This window comes from Chiloscyllium punctatum, chromosome 39 (genome assembly GCF_047496795.1).
Source record: "Chiloscyllium punctatum isolate Juve2018m chromosome 39, sChiPun1.3, whole genome shotgun sequence".
Taxonomy (NCBI): Eukaryota; Metazoa; Chordata; class Chondrichthyes; order Orectolobiformes; family Hemiscylliidae; genus Chiloscyllium; species Chiloscyllium punctatum.
The window spans coordinates 61,656,326-61,677,857 of NC_092777.1; the positions used below are offsets into that span (position 1 = coordinate 61,656,326).

Sequence of the window (21,532 nt, forward strand, 5' to 3'; positions counted from 1 at the left end):
ACTAGTGGGGACATCTCAATATAATTACACTCATTTAAAACAGAGGTGCAAAGGAGTTTCTCCTGGAGGGTAGTAAATGTCTGGAATTACCAACTCCAGAAAGTTATGACTAGATCATTGAAAGAATTTTAAAAGCAAGTAAGTAGATTTTTTAAATATCAGGGAGTTAAGGACTATGCAGAGTTGACATGAAAGTCATGTTGAGGCTAGGGAAGATCAGTCAGGATCTTATTGAACAGCAGAGCAGGCTTGAGTGGCTGAATGGCCTACCTCTGCTTCTGTTTATTATCATCTATTCTCATCACCTACTGCAGATCCAGTCTAACAGCTATGTCCTTTCTCACTCAACTCTCTGAGTCAGTAGTAATTCTGCTGACTCAATCTTGGGAATAGATCTAAAGACCCCCATCCAAACTATATTCTTACTCTGGCCACCCTTAATGCCCTCTGTAAGTGCTGTTCACAAAGAGGTGTCATCATTGGGGTGGTAAGTGGTAGTCAGTAGGCCGTCTCCTTGTCTGTAACTGACCTGATGCCATGAGAACTCATTTGTGGCCTGGAATCAATATTGAGGGCTCCCAGAGCAACTCTGTCCTGACTGTATACCATTGTGCTAAGTCTGTTCTGCCTCTGGGACAGGACATACCCAGTGATGGTGGTATCGGGACATTGTAAGTTACGATAACATGAGCATGACTATGCTCAGACTGGGTTTTTGAAGAAAAGTCACACCAGACTCAACATGTTAACTCTTCCTCTCTCTACAGATGCTGCCAGACCTGCTCAATTTCTCCAGCATTCTATTATAGAATCATAGAGCATGGAAACAGACCCTTCTGTCCAACTAGTCCATGCCGACCATAATCCCAAACTAATCTAGTCCTATCTGCCTGCACTTGTTCTATATCCCTCCAAACATTTCTTACTCGTAATTATCTAAATGCCTTTTAAGTGTTGAAACAGTATCCGCATCCACCACTACTTCTGGAAGTTCATTCCACACATGAACCATTCTCTGTGTTTAAAAAAAATTACCCCTCATGTCTTTTTAAAATCTTTCTCCTCTCACCTTAAAAGTATGCCACTAACTCTTGAAATACCCCCACCTTAGGGAAAAGATACCTGTCATTCACCTTATCTATACCCCTTATCATTTAATAAATCTTTACAAGGTTCCTATAACCTTCAATCTCCTGTGCTGCTGTGGAAAAAGTCCCAGCCTATCCAGCTTATTAGTTTTCTTCCTATAACAGGGTGACCAGAACTGGACACGGTACTCCAATGTCTGTTACAATCTCAACATACTTGTCCCTACTCCTATAAATTTGTCTTAATTTCAGGTTTCCAGAAATCGCCGTATTGTACCTTTATGTAAGGGAAACCTGATCATGGCTGTATGAGGTCCGAGAATGTATGAGAATAGAAGATTAAAAAAATGTGATAGATATATCGGGCCCTATCATGCAGATTGGGTTAATAAAGGAAGGCCTATTAGAAGTGCTTGGTTTGAGGGGGTAGCTTCATCAGAATAGATGTGAAGGAAAAATTGAAAATGGAATAGAGTTCTTGTGGAAAAAAACAGGATTTGAGAAAGTGTAGTCCAGGTAACTGTGGGCGTCATTAGGCTTGCAATAAATATTTTTTGATAGTGGAAGCCCAGCAATTGAAAAAGGAAAGGGGAGAGTCCAAAGTGGACCATGTAATTGTGAGAGAAAGGTGAAATTGAAGCAAAGTTGATGTACTTTCCGATTCAGGATTGCAAGAAACTACATCAATACAATCATAAACGTATCGAGAAAAACAGTGAGGAAGGGAGCTTCAAGTAACTCTGAAACAAGTTTTGGTCCTCACATCCCATAAAATGCTAGGCATAATTAGCGTACATGTAGTAGCAATAATTGCTCCCTTTTTGATGGAAATGAGTGGATTTAAAGGGAGAGCAAGTTCAATCAGATGGAGAGATTTGACAGTACCTTCTCCTACCATCTGACTCCTTTTAAGCAGCAGCATTACAGCCAAGAAGCAGAAGATGACTTTTATTTTGTCACTGCATTGCGACGAACATTTCATTAACCTGACACACCAATTCCTCTCCCACCTCATATCCTAAAATTTGCTTCACGTTTGTGTGAAATGTTAACTAATTAAAATTAATGTACTGTGTATGAAATTTTTCAAATCAACAGTGAAAGTATATATGTTTCACCATTGACTTTTCTCTAATTGTCAGCAAGTAAAAATAGAAGTTGCTGGAAAATCTCAGCAGGTCTGGCGGTCAGCAGCTGTTTAATACTATGAACTTAGAAATCATATCAACCTTTAATGACAAACCACAGCTGTTACACACAAGTAACAGAAGTCCCTGTTGGTAAATATGGACTGTAAAAATATACCCATGATGGATTGCATCGAATAGATTCAAATTAAATTTGTTTCTAATAATTTTCAAAATATTCCACTATGTCTAGTTTTTTAGTTATTCAGCTGGAAATATCTACCAAAGTTTATTTCTAATGTGTTTATTAACAAACAATAGATTTATACATATTCCCCTTGTGTCCTTGTTTGTACATTGGTTTCAAATAGAAATGATACCATTCAGTTTAAATACAGTCATTACAGCAATGTGTATATGTGAGACAAGATAAATTTATTTAAAACTTCTTCTAAAATACCAACTCTTTGCACAATTATGTGCATTTCTCAGTTGAAAGAAGATTTGTTTGCACTAACTTCTGTTTATACATTTTTCCTTCATTTCTCCATTTATAATGTGTTTGCTCGGAATCATCTGTGGATTTGTGTGATTCTGGTGAGTGGTAATTGTAATATAAACATTCCATAAACATTTGTGAGTTGTGGGAATGTAGTTCTGTCAATATTCCATTCAGAAATTAAACATTGTATTGTTTCTGTTAAAGGGGAAAGACCATTGTTACTGGATCCTGCTTGTAGGTGGGATTATTTGTCCATGTGTTATTAAAGGGAAATTGTCATAAAAAAGTATTTATAATGGCAGTCTCCATTTCAAGATATGTAATTATTGCAACTTGTATTGAGATATATGTTAATTGCATGTGACATAATTAACATTTGAGACATTACTGTTCTGGTTCTTCTCCCTATTATGACTATTTCCCTTTGTATTGTTGCATTTTGGTGAGCATGCAGTTTCTCCTCTTAGCATGTATACTAACACTATTTCTTAAGGGATTACAGTATAGTGATTTTAGTATCGTAAATGAGTTGCAGTTATGCTATTTTATCCTGATCATTTGTGAACAACACAGCCTCATAGAATGAATAGTTCTTCTTAGGGTGTTCTCTTTTTGACCTGTTGTCTGAACTGTATAAGTGTATCAGTGACCCAAGTTCTCAGTTTGAATCAAACCTAAAAAATATGAATGGTATTGTACATCATCTTTCTTGTAGTATAGTTTGGAAAGTGACAGTAACAGTCCAGTAACTACTTAAAATACTGAAACATTAGGCTTGTGCTTCATTCTTAAAGAATCAGCTTATAGTGATGGAAGAGGGCCAGAATACATTTGTTGGTGTGAAGGGAACTATTCTATTTATGAAGGATGGAGCATTTTTGGTATTTGTACACTGCCTTTTGGAAGAGAACCTCAAATACTGTATAATAAGAACTCGAAAGGAATACATCCTAATTGGAAGTCCAGCACTGAAGATATAACTGATATTCAAAAATTATTTTTGGAAAGCATAAATGTAAAATGTTTTACAACTAGTAGTAAAGGCAACCCTTAGCAACTATGTAGTCAAACTGCTGATTTAGGCATGTTCATTTGGCTACTTATTAAATATTCAATTCATTTTTTTGTACTTTTTATGAAGATACATTACCTTAATTGCCATCAGCTGCAATTACTGTCTCATGGCTACAGCAGTCTTAAAGTCTGCCGATTGAAAAATTAAGAAATTGGAGAGAAATAAATTTGTACATAGAGAGAAATTGGAGAGAAATAAATTTGCGAAGGTTGGATGGGTAGTAGTGCATGCTTTCTTGGCATTACCTTTTCCACTTTCCTCCCTCTCAACCCACTTAAGTTGCAATGAACATTTGCTTTACATTTAAAAAATGTTTATGCTACTTTCAATTTAAAAAAAAGTACTAATTTTGGAAAACAAATTTCACTGTTTACCATCCTACGGAAATTCCAAACACCCAAAGTTGCAGCCACATATTTTGGACCTACTCCTCATCTGCTGATTTGCTACCTGCTGACCCACATACTTCCAAGGTTGGCCCTAGACCCCATCTTTTTTCCCCACTGACTCGTCTGGACTGATTGCGTTGACCTTCTTGACTTGCACCCACTAAGTAGTAGGCGGATATTGATCAGATTCATTTTGTTGCAGCTATCAGAAAGAGGAGTCTCTCATGCCAGTCTGAATTTGCTGCTGAGTCCCAAAGGTCAAAGAATAGTGCTCTATCCACTAGGCCACCTAGTTCCTGACTGGGCTCTGTCTACATCCGCACAAATTGGAAATCCAGTCAGTTTTTTATGATGTATCTTTTGAAATCTTGCATAATTTTATTTTTTTTCTCTATTACATTCTCTTCTACACAGTGCAAGTAACTAATTGCCAGAGATGAACTCAAATGCCAATGTTGTAAGAAAAATGGATCACAAAACTTAATTTAAATAAGAAATTAAACACTACTGAGCACAGAATGATTTGATATATAAAAACCAAAAGATGCTGTAAATCAGAGACAAAAACAGACATTGCTGGAAATCTGTGGAGAGAGAAATCAGAATTCATGTTTTAGGTGAGAGAACTTAAGTTCTTAAGAAGGGTCACTTGACACAAAATGTTAACTCTGATTTTTCTCCACTGATGCTGCCAGACCTGCTGAGCTTTTCCAGCAATTTCTACAGTTTAGAAGTGTTGGAGCCATGTATTTAAAAATGTCAAGACACCTGAATAACTACAATGATAAGAGATTTGCACTTTTAATTAGGAGGTCAAAGCCCAGTCTTGAATGAGATTTGTAGCCTGATTTCTCCACGTGTTGTACTTAGCAATTTAAGGTCATCTGTTGAGGAGGAAGTGGTGGTGGCGGGGGGGGTGGGGGGGTGGAAGAGGTGATGGGAATGAGTTTTTTTGCAACATTTAAATGTCCCTTCTCTGTGGTGCACCATTGAAGGTATGTATGAAGTTTATCAAATTAATAGTGAAAGTACATAGTATCTCTCACCACTGACTATATCTAATAGTCAGCAGCTGATTAATACTTGATAAGCTTAGAAATCTTATCAATCTTTTATGATAAACCACAGTTATTGTACACAAGTAATACAGTTCCTGTTGGTAGATATCAATTGTAAAATGTATCCATGATACATTAACTCAGTGCTGTTTGTGGATTGCACAGAATCAATTCCTTACTCATGAGGATAGAAATGTAAATAAACTTCACTTGATTGGTTTGGTAAGCTATTTGAATTTCTCCACGTAACTGGGATTTACTTCCTGGTATCGATTATCTCAAATCTATGCATATTCAGTACAGCTGTCCAAATCTTGTATTTAATATCGTTATGATTCTGGAACATTACAGTTATAATGGTTCCAAATTGACCATTTGCACTCATTTATTCACTTCATGGAAGTATGAACATTCTGGAGGATGCAATCACATCTGCACACTGAGAATCCACCATGCAGTGGAGAGAAATTAAGGCAAGTCTTGAGAAGAAACAAGTGATGTACTCACCCAATCAGACAAGGAATGTACAGATTTAGTTCCTTGTTGCATGCAGACCATGACCCTCAGAAGAGACATGGCAATGGAGAAACATTAAGATGGAAAAAAATAAATTGCACATCCTAGTAGAATATTTTCAAAATAATTCCTTATGATTTCAGAAAGTATTGATTTCCTTACAGGGCATCATATTTACTTGTTTTTAAAAAGATAAATTGGGTAGTATGAAAAATGCAAATTTTCATCTGTTAAAGAAGTTGGTCTGTTTTGGAAAACATTTTGGGATAATGATTTGGAGATACTGATGTTGGACTGGGGTGTACAAAGTTAAAAATCACACAACACCAGGTAATAGTCCAACAGGTTTATTTGGAAGCACTAGCTTTCGGAGTGCTGCTCCTTCATCAAGTGGTTGGGCTGATAAAGGAGCAGCGGTCCGAAAGCTAGTGCTTCCAAATAAACCTGTTGGACTATAACCTGATGTGCGTGATTTTTAATTTTGGGATCAGAGTGAAATTTAATCGATGGCATGCAAAAAACAAATACATTACTGACCTAGATTTGATACTATCATTTTTGCTTTCCTCTGCATGATCTTAACCTTCATAAAAATACAGTATGGAATAGAATAATTGTTTAAAGCTGTTCTTTCTTCTGCAATGCTCCCAATATAGGAGTAGACCGAAAGCCTTTTGTCTTGCTGACAGTGATGAGGAGTCGTCAAGTGCTGGCTCCTCTGATGAAGAAGATGCACAAGATGTGCTGGGAGGAGACAAGGTACCAGCAGCAGTGGCAGAAGGGTATGAATGTTAATTAAAATATTTTGAAACAGCATGAAAAGTTTGAACATTCAATTTTTTTATCATTAACTTCAAATAAGCTTATTTTTATTCTAATTGTTTGAGTCCAAATTGATTTTAATTTAAAAATAGATTGCCGAATTTGTGATTATTGCATTTCCATCACAATCCCAAACCAAGCAAAGAAGGAAATTATGACTGGCTGGGCAGTATATCTTTTAATAATGGTTTCAATGGTAGTTGAATTGAGAGTCGAATTTTATATAAAAATGTTTCCTAAAATTTATTGCAAGTTTTAGTAACACTTAACCAGATTTTAGAAATGTTTTGTACTAATAGATTTCTTTGAAGTGAAATCAGCCAATCACATTATTATTTTTATTATTTTAGAATCTAGAGTCATACAGCATAGAAACAGACACTTCAGTCTAACTCATCCCTTTAAACCTTTCCTATTCATATCCAAATCTCTTTTAAATGTTGTAATTGTATCCACCTCTACTACTTCCCCTGGCAGCTCATTTTATATACGCACCAGCCTCTGTATGAAAAAGTTGCGCTTTCGGACCTTTTAAATCTTTTCCCCCTCACTGTATCCTCTGTTTTGGACTCCCCTACAGTGGGGAAAAGACCTTGACTATTCACCTTATCTATGCCCCTCACCATTTTAAAAACCTCCATAAGGTCACCCTCAGCCTCCTATGCTCCAGAAAATATGTCCTAGCTTCTCCTTATAACTCAAGTCTCCAGTCTAGGTAACGTTCTTGTAAATAGTTTTTGCATCTTTCCAGTTTAATAACATTCTTCCTATGGCAGGGTAACCCGAATTGTAGGGATGGAATGCTTAAAATGTGGCCTTCCCAATATCTTGTACAGCTGTAACATTGACATCCCAATTCTTGTACTCGACCCTTTTACTAATGAAGGCAAGCATGCCAAATGCCTTCTTCACCAACCTGTTTTAAGGAATTACGTATCTGCACCCCAGGTTTTTCTGTTCGACAGCTCTTCCCAGGGCCCTACAGTGAATTGTGTAAGTTCTCCCCTGGTTTGTCTTACCAAAATGGAACACCTCATTTATCTGAATTAAACTCCACCTGCTATTTCTCGGCCCACTGGCCCTGTTGATGAAGATCCCATTGTACTCCACTGTTCACTATACCACCAATTTTGATGTCATCCACAACCTTTCTCACCTTGCCTCCAATGTTTTCATCCAAATCATTTATAAAAATGACTAAACAAGAGTGGACCCAACACTGATCCTTGTGGCACTCTGCTGGTCACAAGCCTCCATTCTGAACAACAACCCTCTACCACCACCCTCTGACTCCTACCATCAAGCCAATTTTGTATCTAGTTGGCTAGCACTCCCTGGATCCTTTGTGATCTAACCTTATTGACCAGTCTGCCATGCAGAACCTTGTTGAAGGCCTTGCTAAAGTCCATGTCTGCCTTCATCTATCTTCTTGGTCACCTATTTAAAAAAAACTCCATCAAGTTTGTGAGACACAATGATTTCCCATGCACAAAACCATGCTGACGACCTCTAATCAGTCCTTGCCTTTTGAAATGCATGTTGATCCTGTCTGTCAGAATCCCCTCCACCAACTTAGCCACCACTGACGTCGGGCTCACTGGTCTATAGTTCCCTGGCTTTTCCTTGCAGCCTTTCTTAAATAAAGATTAGATTAGATTGGATTCACTACAGTGTGGAAACAGGCCCTTCGGCTCAACAAGTCCACACCGGCACTACATTAGCCATCCTCCAGGCTTCTGGCACCTCACCCATGGCTGTCAGTGATGCAAATATTTCTGCCAAGGGCCACACAATTTCTTCTCTAGATTCCCACAATGTTCTGGTTTTACTTGATGAGGTCCCAAGGATTTATCTACCTTTGTGCATTTTAAGGCCTCCAGCGTGTCCTTTCCTTTAATGTGGATATCAAGACATCACTATTTATTTCCTCGGGTTCCCTAGCTTCCATCCCACTTCTTCCATGGTAAATACTGACGCAAAATATTCATTTAGGACTTCACCTATCTCTTGTCATTTCACATGTGGATTGCTTCATTTATCTTTAAGGGGTCCTATGCAGTCCCTAGTTACTCTTTTGCTATTAATATATTTGCAGAATCTCTTTGGATTCTCCTTAATGCTATCTGCCAAAGCTATCTACTGTCCCCCTTTTGCCCTCTTGATTTCCCTCTTATGTGTACTCCTACATCTGATATAGTCTTCAAGGGATGCCTGATATATGCCTCTTTTTTTTCCTTGACCAGAGCCTCAATATCTCTAGTCATCCAGTGTCCCCTACTCCTGCCAGACTTAGCCTTCACACTAACAGGAACATGATGTCCCTGAATACTCATTATCTCGCTTTTGAAAGCCTCCCACTTGCCAGACGTCCTATCATCTGCAAACAGGCTCCCAAATTTATTTTTGAAAGTCCTCATCTAATGCCATCAAAATTGGCTTTGCCACAATTTAAAATTTTAACTTGTGGACCAGCCCTATCCTTTTCCATAACTATTTTAAAACCATTGGAATTATGGTCACTGGTCCCAAAGTGCTCCTCCACGAGCACCTCAGTCACTTGCCCTGCCTTATTTCCCAAGAGGATGTGAAATTTTGTCCCTTCTTTAGTAGGACCATTGTCACAAAGCTAGTCCCTTTTTTTCCTAAAAGCTGTTTCTTGGCTCAAAGAGACTTTTTTTTTGATTTTTTTTTCAGAGGGGCAATAAACCGAACCGGACTCTGATCAGTCTGGTTTGGTACAAAGAGGCCTTTTGTTTATATGTAAACAGATGAGACTTCAGGCCAAAAGTGGTCATGTTTTAGAAGTGATCTGTATAATGAAGGGGGAGTGGTCAGCTCTTCTAGTTAGCTGAGTTGAGCTGAGCCGTGTTAGTTCACTCCTGAACTGGGAAGTTCCACGGGGAGCTGTGTGGAAACTACCGCTTTTCTGCCCTTCAACTTCAACCTGTAAGCATGCGTTCCATTTGTACTGGGTTTTAAAGGGAGTTTGCTTATTGGGACTGGTGTGGTGTGTGTGTGCGCGTGTGCGTGTGTGTGTGTGTGTAAGTCTAGCTGGATAGGTTGAGTTCTGGAGGGGTTCTTCATTCTGTTTTTTGTGTTTCATTGTGTAATTTTGTGGATAAATTTTTTGTCTGTTTTAAAATCTAGTAGTTAACTTAGCTAACTTACTCCAGGTAATTTTCACTGTACACTACTGAAACGACTTGCAAAGTTAGGTCTAGGGCTACCTGCTTAAGAATGTTTTGAGGTCTGGCCTGATTGAGAGTTTCCTTGAACACATTTAACAAATCCCTCCCCATCCAAGCCCTTAACACTATGGCAATCCCAGACTGTGGTTGGCAAGTTGAAATCCCTTACCATTATAACCCTATTATTTTTATCTGCGATCTCCCTATGTATTTGCTTCTCAATTTCTTGCTGACTATTGGGGCGTCTATAGTACCATCCCATCAAAGTGATTTCGCCTTTCTTGTTTCTCAGTTCCACCTATATAGCTTCATTGGATAATCCCTCAGGAATGTCCTCTCCAAGTACTGCTGTGATGTGTTCCCTGATCAAAAATGCCACTCCCCCTCCTTTGTTGCCTCCCCTTCCATCCTTCCTATATCATCTGTGCTCCGAAACATTGAGCAGCCAGTCCTGCCCCTTTGTCAGCCATGTTTCTGTTATCGCTCTGATATCCCAGTCCCATGTTCCCATTCATGCCCTGAGTTCATCTGCCTCACATGTCAGGCCTCTTGCATTGAATTAAATGCAGTTTAATTCATCTTCCCTCATTCCCTGCTGTGCTCTTGTCTATTTAACTTGTTTTCTTTAATTTCTGAACCAGCCTCAACCTTCTCTCTTGTCTCACAACTTCTTAGCGTCCCATCCCCTTGCCAGACTAGTTTAAACCCTCTCAAATAGCTCTAGCAAATCTCCCCACCAGGATATTAGTCCCCTTCCAGTTCAGATGCAACCAGTCCCTCTTGTACAGGTCACTTGTGCAGCAGAAGAGATCCCAGTGATCCAAAAATCTGAATCCCTTCCCCCTGGAACACCACCTCAGCCATTCATCTACCCTATCCTATTCCTAGTTTCACTAGCATGTGACACCAAGAGTAATCAGAGATTGCTACCTTTGAGGTCCTGCTTTTTAACCTCCTGCCTAACTCCCTATATTCATTGTACAGAACCTCATCCCTTTTTCTGTCTATGTATATGTACAAAGACCCCTCTGCTTACCTCCCCTCTCAAAATTTTCAACCGCTCCGAGATATTCTTGACCCTGACATAAGGGAGACAACATACTATCCTGGAGTCTTGTTCACAAGTTAAATAGACAAGGCAGACAAGAGCACAGCAGGGAACAAGGGAAGATGAATTAAACTTCATTCATTTCAATGCAAGAGGCCTGACATGTAAGACAGATGAATGCAGGGCATGGATGGGAACATGGGACTGGGATATCAGAATGATATCAGGCCGCAGAAATGTCTGTCTGTGTTCCTGACTAGAGAGTCCCCTGTCACAATTGCTTATTTGGACTTTGCAGTCGTGATGCCAAAGACTGGCTGCTGCTGTTTTTTTTCCCTGAGAGGTTATCTACCATCCCCAACAGTATCCAAAACAGTATATTTGTTAGAGAGGGGGATAGCCACAGAAGATTCCTGCACTACTTGCTTACTTTTCCTGGTGGTCACCCGTCAAGCTGACTGAACCTTTGGTGTGGCCAAGTCCTCGAAGTTACTATCTATCACATTCGCTGCCTCCTATGGGCTCCACAGTGCTTTTGACTGCTATTCCAATTGATCCATGTGGTCTGAGAGAAGCTGCAGTCAGACACACATGCTGCAGATATAATGCTGAGGCATTTGACTGCTCCTTGGTCTCCAGCATCTAACAGAAATATACTACTCCACTGACTGCCATCTCTGCCCCTTTAACAACAAGCAGACTTAGGGCCAAAAAAGCCGTCACCTTGCCCTTACCTTTTTGCTGCTCACCCTTGTTAACAAAGCCCAGTACTCATATAGGCCCACTCTTAGATCTAACCAGTGGCACCTTGACCACAAAGCAGCCCCTTGCAAAAATGGCCTGAACAAGACACAGTAATCTTCCCTATCCCACTGACCTAAATGCCTACACTTAGCTCAACTCTGGGTTTTCACTCTCTTGCAGTTCTCACTCCCTGCTGGGAGAACTTTAGGCTTGCTTTTATACTATATGGCCTGTCCTGCTCTGGATGAATTGCAGAATTTAGAATAAATTACAATTGAAGGATTTTTGGCACTCTGTGATATTAATTAGCTTCCGAATAATTTGGCAGACCTCAATTTCTCCTTTCCTTATTACATGCACTGCTCCCACTGAGATTGAAAGTTAGTAGCCTTGTCTGTTATTCTGTAAATAGTGCTCTGGAGCTAACTGCAGGATAGCATGCTACCCAGACACAATTTAATTGTCCCATCACCTAAATGGTTTGATGGAAATATTAAGAAAGTTTCATGTTAAAATTTTCAGCAATAAACCCACAAGCTGAGTTTTAAGAGCAATGTATTCTATCTGCCTATCTCTCAAATTGTAATAAGATCCTGATTAAGATGTTCAGAAATCTGTTAAGTGTGTAAAAGAAAAATTTTCTTAAACAGTATTTGGATAAACCCACTGGAGAAGAAGCAAAATTTGACATTCTCTTTGGAAATAAGGCAAGGAAAGTGACGGAGGTGTCAGTGAGGGAGCACTTTAGAACCAGTGACCATAATTCTATTAGATTTAAAATAATATGGAAAAGGATAAACCTGATCTAAAAGTTAAAGTTCTAAATTGGAGTAAGGATAATTTTGATGGTATTAGCCATGAACTTTCAAAAGTTGATTGGGAAAGGCTATTCGCAGGTAAAGGGGAAGGTGGAAAGTGGGAGGCCTTTAAAAATGAGATAACGTGCATTTAGAGGCAGTATGTTCCGATTAGTGTTGGAGCAAGGCTGTTAGGTGTAAGGGAATGCTAGATAACTAGAGAAAATGAGGCTCTCATCAAGAATATGGAGGCACCATATGACAGGTGTGGACAGTTGAGATTGCATGAATCCTTCAAGGAGTATAAGGGCAGTAGGAGTAATCACAAGGGAAGTCAGGAGAGAAAAAGTTAGCTTTGACAAACAGAGGTAAGGAGAATCCAAAGATATTCTATAAATACATTAAGGACAAAAGACTAACTATGGAGAGAATAGGATCCCTTAAAGACCAACAAGGCCATCTGTGGGTGTGGAGCTGCAGGAGATGGGTTGGATACAAAATGAGTATTTCACGTCCGTATTTACTGTGGAGAAGGATATGGAAGCTAGAGAACACAGAGAAATAAGCAGTGATATCTTGTGTCCATTATTACCTAAAATGCATAAAGGTGGATAAATCCTGAAAACCTGTATCCTAGAACTTTGTGGGAAGCTATTGGTATAATTGCTGGGCCCCTTTCTGAGACATTTGTATCATCGATAGCCCAGAGTAAGATGCCAGAAGACTGGAGGATGGCTAATGTGGTGCCGTTGTTTAAGAAAGGTGGTAAGGAAATGTCAGGGACCTATAGACTAGTGAGTCTCTTCCCAGTGTTGGGTAAATTAGATTAGATTAGATTACTTACAATGTGGAAACAGGCCCTTCGGCCCAACAAGTCCACACCGCCCCGCCGAAGCGCAACCCACCCATACCCCTACATCTACCCCTTACCTAACACTACGGGCAATTTAGCATGGCCAATTCACCTGACCTGCACATCTTTGGACTGTGGGAGGAAACCGGAGCACCCGGAGGAAACCCACGCAGACACAGGGAGAATGTGCAAACTCCACACAGTCAGTCGCCTGAGGCAGGAATTGAACCCAGGTCTCTGGCGCTGTGAGGCAGCAGTGCTAACCACTGTGCCACCGTGCCTGCCCACGGTGCCCAAATTGTTGGAGAGGATTTTGAGGGACAGGGTCTATGTGTATTTAGAAAGGCGTGGACTGACTGGGGATAGTCAACATGGCTTTGTTCATGGGAAAATGTGTCTCAGTAACTTAATTTTTTTGAAAAAGTGACAAAGAAGATTGAAGAAGGCAGAGCTGAAAATGTGTTGCTGGAAAAGCACAGCAGGTCAGGCAGCATCCAAGGAGCAGGAGAATTGACGTTTCGGGCGTGAGCCCTTCTTCAGGAAGACAGAGCAGAGGACGTTGTCTATGTGGACTTTAGCAAGGCGTTCAACACGATTCCACATGGTAGACTGGTTAGCAAGATTTGATCACATGGAATCCAGGGAGAGCTAGCCATTTGGATACATATTAGCTTGACGGTAAGGAGACAGAATGGTTGTGGTGGGTTGTTTCTAAGACTGGAGGCCTGTGACCAGCAATGTAACGTAAGTATCAGTGCTGGGTCCACCACTTTTTGTGATTTATTCAAATGATTTGGATGTGAATATGAAAGGAATATTCTGTAAGTTTGCAGATGACGTGAAAATTGTTGCTGTGTAATGGACAGTGAAGGAGGTTATCTCAGAATACAATGTGACCTTGATCAGATAGACTGATGTGCCGAGTAGTGGCAGATGGAATCTAATTTAGTTAAATGGAAGGTGTTGCATTTTGGAGGCAAATCAGGGCATGACTTATACACTTAATGGTCATGTCCTGGGGAATGTTGCGAAACAAAGAGACCTTAGGGTGCAGGTTCATAGTTCCTTGAAGGTGGAATCAAGGTAGATAGAGGAGTGAAGAAAGCATTTGGTACACTTGCCTTTATTGGCCAGTGTATTGAGTGTAGGAGTTGGGATGTCATGTTGCAGCTGTATGACACATTGGTTATGCCACTTTTGAAATACTCCATTCAGTTCTGATCTCCCTCCTATAGGAGAGATGTTGTTAAACTTGTAAATCTTGTCTGCACCCTTTCAAGGATGTTGCCGGGGTTGGAGGGTTTGAGCTATAGGGAGAGGTTTAATAGGCTGGGGCTATATTCTGTGCACCATTGGGGACTGAGGGGTGATCTTTTGGGACTTATAATATCATGAGGGGCATGGGTAGGGTGAATAGCCAAATCTTTCTCCCAGGGTAGTAGAGTCCCAAACCAGAGGGCATAGGTTTAAGCTGAGAGGAGAAAGGTATAAAAGGAACCTAAAGGGGCAACCTTTTTATGTAGAGGGTGATGCATGTACAGAATGAGCTGCCAGAGGAAGTGGCTGAGGCTGGTACACTTAACAACACCTGGAGTCATAGAGGTTTACAGCATGAAAACAGGCTCTTCGACCCAACTTGTTCATGCCACCTGATTTTCACAAGTAATCTAGTCCTACTTGTTTGGGTTTGGTCCATATTCCTTTATCCCATCTGTCCAAATGTTTCTTAAATAACAAAATTGTGTTTGCTTCCACCACTACCTCTGGAAGCCCATTCCAGACACTCACCACTCTCTGTACTTAAAAAAAAAGGCCCCTGGGATCCTTTTATATCTGTTCACTCTCACCTTAAACCTATGCTCTCTAGTTTCAGACTCCCCTGCCTTGGGGAAAAGCTGTTGCGATATATCTACCTTAACTGTTCCTCTCTTATTTTGTAGATCTCTGTAAAGTCACCTTTCAGTCTCTTTTACACCATGGAAAAAGTCCCAGCCTATCCATTATCATTCAAACCTTCATGTCCAGGTAGCATTCTAGTAAATCTTTTCTGCACTCTTTCTAGTTTAATAATATCCTTTTTATAGTAGGATGACCAGAATTGCAAGCAGTACTCGAAATGTGGCCTTATCAACATATTGTACAGCTGCAACAAGATGTCCCAACTATTATACTCATATACTATATTTAAAAGGCATCGAGATGTGTACACAAGTAGGAAGGGTTTAGAGGGATGTGGGCCAAATGCTGGCAAATGGTACTATATTAATTTAGGATATCTGATCAGCATGGCCTAGTTTGACTGAAGGGTCTCTTTCTGTGCAGTACAACTCTGTGACGCTAAGATATTTAAGTTTTGGATTATATTCTTTGCTGTAATGATTCAATGTAATGGGGATCAAAGCACCATTTTTCGCTCAATAAAGATGTCTATAATTACCAATTAAACAATTACCTGCTTCTTAGAATGACACTGGCAGGGTTGTTCGCAGTTTTCACTCCAATCAACAAATTCTGCATTTATTTGTGTTGGAGATGCATAGTATAAAATTAATTTTATTTTGATGGTTTTAAAGTCATTAAGGATATATCAAAGTACATCTTAAGTTTGTTCATGATTTTAAAATATACAATAGCATCAACATTCTGCAAGAAACACAGTCCCCACCCTTTGTGTACTTTGCTTTTTAAACATAATCCAACACCATCTGTAATCCATGATCCATGAATGAATTTCAAAAAATTTTGAAGATGATGTCAATATTCAATGCATGGGAAAACCATTTGTTCAAAAATGTCTGATACTATGGAATTACACAAAATGTAAATATTCAGAATATTCAGTGGCAAATATTAACTCTTTTCCACATGTGCAGATATGTGGGAGGACATCGACCAAGCAAGATAATGAGACTTGTGGATAAAATTACAAAGTCAAAATATTTTCAGAAAGCCACAGAAACAGAGTTTATTAAGAAGAAAATCGAAGAGGTTTCAAATACACCATTACTGTTAACAGTAGAAGTTCAGGAATGCAAAGGAACATTGGCTGTGAACATTCCACCACCACCTACTGACAGAATATGGTAAGGGGAGGCAGTTACAGATTTCATTGGAATTGCCCCCAGTTCTGTGAACTTTTAACAACAATTTTATGGGCAGCCATCTCATTAACTCAGGAGTGATATATTTTATGCAATTTTATAGTGATGGGATATCTAAATCTATCGTAAAACCCAGGCTGGTGGTTAGCACCTAGTAACACAATAAGTTTGAAATTTATTTCTCAGTTCTGTGGTTGTGTCCCATTGCTTTTCACTTTTCTCTGGACTTTTAAGTCTCTCCAAATGCTGCTCAATGCATTAGCTGGTTTATTATTTTGCTTTGAAGCCTTTTAAGTTGAGTAACGTGATCTATCATTTGTGTTCAAAGGTATGGTTTCCGAACACCTCCACACTTAGAGTTAAAAGCTCGTCCCAAATTGGGGGAGCGTGAAGTCACTATTGCACATGTAACTGACTGGATTGAAAAGAAACTTGAACAAGAGTTCCAGGTAAGAAATTGAGCAGACCTGAATTTTGCTGTCAGTCCATGCTTCTGACTGTTCTTTTTCTGTTCTGTATTCTCCCCTGTTATGGAGTTATAATGACTCCAAATGAGGCTGTTAGTTTCACTGAGTCCATGCCAGCACTTTGGAGCAAGTCAATTGGTCTCATTCTCCCAGTCTTATCTCTGTAGCCCAGCAAACGTATTTCCTTCAAGTGTCCATGCAGCAACCTCCAAGTCATTATCCCTCATTTGTTAAAAACAAAAAGCTCTTCCTCTCATTCTGCATCCCTTGGCATCTCTTGCCCAAATAATACATCTATCTCCCTTGGTCCCAATCTTGTCAGCTTGTGGGAACAGATTCTCTCTCTCTACTTTACCTAAGCACTGTCATTATCGTGTACACTTCAATCAAATATAACCCTATGCAGAACAGCCTTGTAGCTTAATTGTCTCATCACTGAACTATTCTGGTAAATCCCTTCTGCATCCTTTCATGGGCTCTCACATCTTTCCTAAAGTGCAGTGTTATTCTAACAGATACACATAAGCGATGTATGTCAATTTTTATACATAAATAGGATCAGCTTTGAGTAAATAATTAAAATTGTTTTTAAAATATGATACCTAAGGCTCAGACAGTAATAATAGCTTCTTAAGCAAGGCATTGAAAGTAATCATGGGAACAGAGAAAATTAATATCTTCAGGACTTGTAAAATGTTTTCATCAGTGTCGTCATTTTAAATTTATTTTTGTTGAAATTTCATTGAACTGTTTTCCAGTTTTCTCCCCTCTTCTCGTGGAAATGAAATATAAGCTGCTTTGTTACTGTTTGGAAAAAAAAACTGCAATAAAAAAACAAATCCTAATAACAATCAGATTGTAATGATAGAATGTCCAGCAATCAAATGATGTTTATTCAACTGGACTTGGGTCCAACCCTTATCAACTGTTGTTGACAGCAAAAGTTACTCATTTCACCATTGATTTTATGCTTTTACCACCTGACTGGCTGTATTCTGACTTGAAGGTGCAGTATAGCACTTCTCTACTAGCTTGCTGATCGAAACAAAAGGGAAAACAAAAACACATTTCTCCTCACCAGTGACAGGAATTGGTAGCAGTTTATCTTTCTGAACCACATAAAGAAAGTATTCTTAGATATGCATCTTTGTGCCACTGAATGTTTTCTTCAGTTATGCTGAAATATGGCATGTGTACAAGCACAGGAGTATTTGATAATTTGGATGAAATGATTCCTAATCAAAAGAATAGTTTTTATTTTGGAGAGTTGTACTAAATCTAACAGTTGAACTTTGTCTGCTCCTCATTGGTTACTTTTAACAAGATTTGGTGACATTCACTCAGCACAAGTTGTGACAATGGCTAGAAGTTTTTAAAGTTAATTTGAAATCCGTTGTTTCTAATGTTCTGACCAGTTATCAGTTTTAAGCTTTAACAATAACAGTTTATATCATAAACATTTTATTTTTGATGTTAGTAAACTTAATTCAGAGTGCAAACATTTCTCTGTAAGGTGGTATTAAGTATCTTTTAAAAATATGCATATGATGAACGATGGTGTTTTAATAGAATACTAAAACTAGCTACTGGACTTGTCAAAGAAATTTAAATGCCAAAATGTAATGATTGCATTTATCAAAAATATTGCAGAAAATTTTCGTTATGCCAAATATGGATGATGTGTATGTTCCTATCATGCATTCCGTCATGGATCCACGTTCATCCACAGTGTGGCCTTCAAGGGAGACACCAACAGAAGTTGCTGAGCGACTGTGATGTATGAAAGTTTTATGTTTACAGTATTATGAAGTTGCTGTTCATGTGCTTTCAGCTATATCATCTGTCTTTTGGATCATTAGTGCCACTATCCTTCCCTGGAAAACTTGCAATTTGTTGTACTCAGTATGTGCAGTTTGCTGAGTGTATGTCTCTCTTTCTGTGTATTGTTAACAGCTAATATTGTTCCAACCTATTTATCATGCAGGCCATTCCAAGAAAATAAAAGCCAAGGTAGAGAGAGAGAGAGAGAGAGACTACATGTAATTGTATTTATAAATGACTTGTTTGCCCTGAAATGCTTCAGTTTCGACTGATTCTCAGAAATTATTTCCAGAACAATGTACTTGTATAGTTGCCTGCAACAACCTCCATGCAAGTGCAGAATCGATGCATGAATTGCCTTTTGGGTATGAATATTTGTTCAGAATAACACATCACTAAAATGACAAAGCTGGTCAATGATTGCTAACTTTACATAAGTTTCTCTTGGAATACTTGCACTCATTGCTTTGTGGTGATTCATTATGAGAAAGATATTTGCAACTGCATCCTCTTTTTATTGACAAATGGATTCTGCTGATAGTCTGCACACAAGTCTGGCAAGTTTGCATCTGCAAGCGAGATCAATATTATCCCCTTCAGACCTGGTAATTTATAGATTGTATGGTACATTACTTTGTAGATTTTTTTTTACTGATAATTAGATTCCCATTATAAATTGATATATTACTTTTGCCTAATTCAGGAGCAGTTTAGCTGCATATTCTTTTTTTCAACTCTGACATGTCTTTTTATTAGTTCATGTAATCAAACAATAGACAACCAGCTCCTGAAATTATCCACTTTTGTGTGGTGTCTGCACAAGAGGGAGAAATGATAGGATTATGTGACAGCCACTGTGATAAATAATAGAAAATTATATATTTTTAAGTTTTGCATTTATGGTTCATATAAAGTATTGCAGTTCCTAACATGTTATAATGTGTAGAGAAGTGCTGAAATTCACTGTAGACAGAGTTTCTGTAACTTGGCAGTGAAGTCACAGATTTAATCCTTAGCTGATAGTTAAGATTGCTCTATATAATAGCACATGGGTATTTTTGAGAGAGAGCCATTTCATTCTAGTAAAGTTTTTTTCTCTTTCACCATCATTCTAGTGCATGGCAGAATCACCTCGACATTGACAAGTACAAATAGATCCAGAATTTTTGAAGACAGCAGGTTAAATAATATCAGATCATTTACTCCAATTTTTGTGAAATTATAAACAAAACACAAACACTTTTATAGATTGTTGTCCTTGTTAAATGTTTTCTTCACTGAACATTGCTCATGTTTAGAGGCTGGCCAATCACAGCTATAACCAATCACAGTGGATCTACTGTTTATTCTTAAAAGTGGTAGTGTCTGCAAGAAAGTGTTTGCAGAATATGAGCAAATGAAGTAAGGCTCTTGCTGTCTCTAATGGAGAAGGTAATCTCATTTCAAACACTTAAAACTTTTGAGTTGTCATTAAAAGCATTAACATTTTTTCCAGTAATTTTAAAACACTTTTAAAATTGTGGCGAGGAATCCTTGTAGAGTTTATCTGAATGAACAAAGGGGAAGCTATAAAAATGTTGCAGAAGTCAATCTGTAATGTAAGTCAACTTAAAATGCCAGTTTTGTTTTAAAACCAGGCTTTGTTTAATTTCCCTATAGTGAGGAAGTTGTGTTCTTTCTGAGCCTTTGTATGCAACATTTCTACATGAGGTCTGCAGAAATTTTAATGTTACTTGTGCTTCAGTGCCACTGTGCCCATGATTATTATAATTTGTCTTGGCTGTTCTGTGTTTTTTTTTTCATATTTATTTTGAGCCATAACTTTCCCTAGACATTCAAATTGTGTAAATTGCCATTCATGACATGAATTACAAATAGATAATTGAAGTCTCTACAGCGTGAAGGATTTGACAAATTGTCGTTCAAGATGAAGTTTCTTTGAGAAAATGACCATTTGCAGAATGTTAATTAAAACTAAGTAATATATTTTAAGATGTGTATAAAGTTGTATTTTTAATTTTATATATTTGTTTTAATCTAGCCCTGTAGGTACGACATTGTATTTTGTTTCAATTTAATACCAAGGATACAATGGCCACAACACAGTTTGACTGCATTCCAGTCTTAATCCACATTATTGCTTTCTTCTACTTACCTTCTGTGGGCAATATTTGCCTGCCAAAAAAATGTGCATGTCTTGTTGTAGTCGGGTCATTTGACCTGAATAAGTGTGCAATAACGAATTATGAGTCCATGGACTAAATGCACTATACATAATCAGAATTAAATGAAAATTCTTATAAATTGTCATATTGTACTTCACATAATCAAATTAACATTGTGAAGGACTGGCTTGCTATGTTTTATTTAATAAATTCTTCAGTCGAGCAACCTGTGTGACTTGTTATTTTTGTGGCATTTGTAACCAATCTAATTACACATGGGAGCCTAAAGAAGTGACATTACTAATTGGAACTAATTACAGTCTGGATATGTATTATCCTGGTCTGGTTATTCCAAGTGCTCCAATATTCTCATTGCCTGATGATTGCACAGTTTAATGTGGATGCCCACTCTTTGAACCATCTGGAAGCTTGAGGAATGAGCATTGTCCAGTTGATCTGGAAAGTAGGAGAAGGAAACTTACCAGATCAAAAAGAGAAAAATCAAGCAAATCGTTTTGAAGCAGAGGCGTTGTCTACTAAAATACATTTATATAGTTGCTAGAATTATTTAGAACACGATGATTGATACTCGAGATAATTATTGACGAAGAAAGCCCATTTAGTCATCTAATTTCAGAACGATCTTTTGCTCTGTCTTAACTCAATGTTTTCATTTCCATTATATCCACAATCCCTTCTGCAATTATCTTCCTTAGTATTAGCTTACGGACCATTCCGTTCAAAATAATTTTCCAAATTTATCTTGACCTT

General features: G+C 38.4%; 1 protein-coding gene across 3 annotated transcripts in view; it reads left to right on the forward strand.

Annotated features, from left to right (window-relative positions):
* tex2 (testis expressed 2) overlaps positions 1 to 20,987 on the forward strand; it is a 141,358-nt gene extending 120,371 nt beyond the window's left edge. The window contains exons 9-13 of one of the 3 annotated variants that reach the window (XM_072558895.1): positions 6,412 to 6,537; positions 16,081 to 16,290; positions 16,637 to 16,757; positions 18,426 to 18,552; positions 19,712 to 20,987. In XM_072558895.1, the coding sequence (XP_072414996.1) occupies positions 6,412 to 6,537; positions 16,081 to 16,290; positions 16,637 to 16,757; positions 18,426 to 18,551 (583 nt within the window). In that variant the 3' untranslated portion in view covers position 18,552; positions 19,712 to 20,987. Of the gene's footprint in view, positions 1 to 6,411; positions 6,538 to 16,080; positions 16,291 to 16,636; positions 16,758 to 18,425 lie in introns of all 3 variants that reach the window. The other 2 variants (XM_072558896.1, XM_072558894.1) reach the window with 2 other exon arrangements.
* The last annotated feature ends 545 nt before the right edge of the window (positions 20,988 to 21,532 follow it).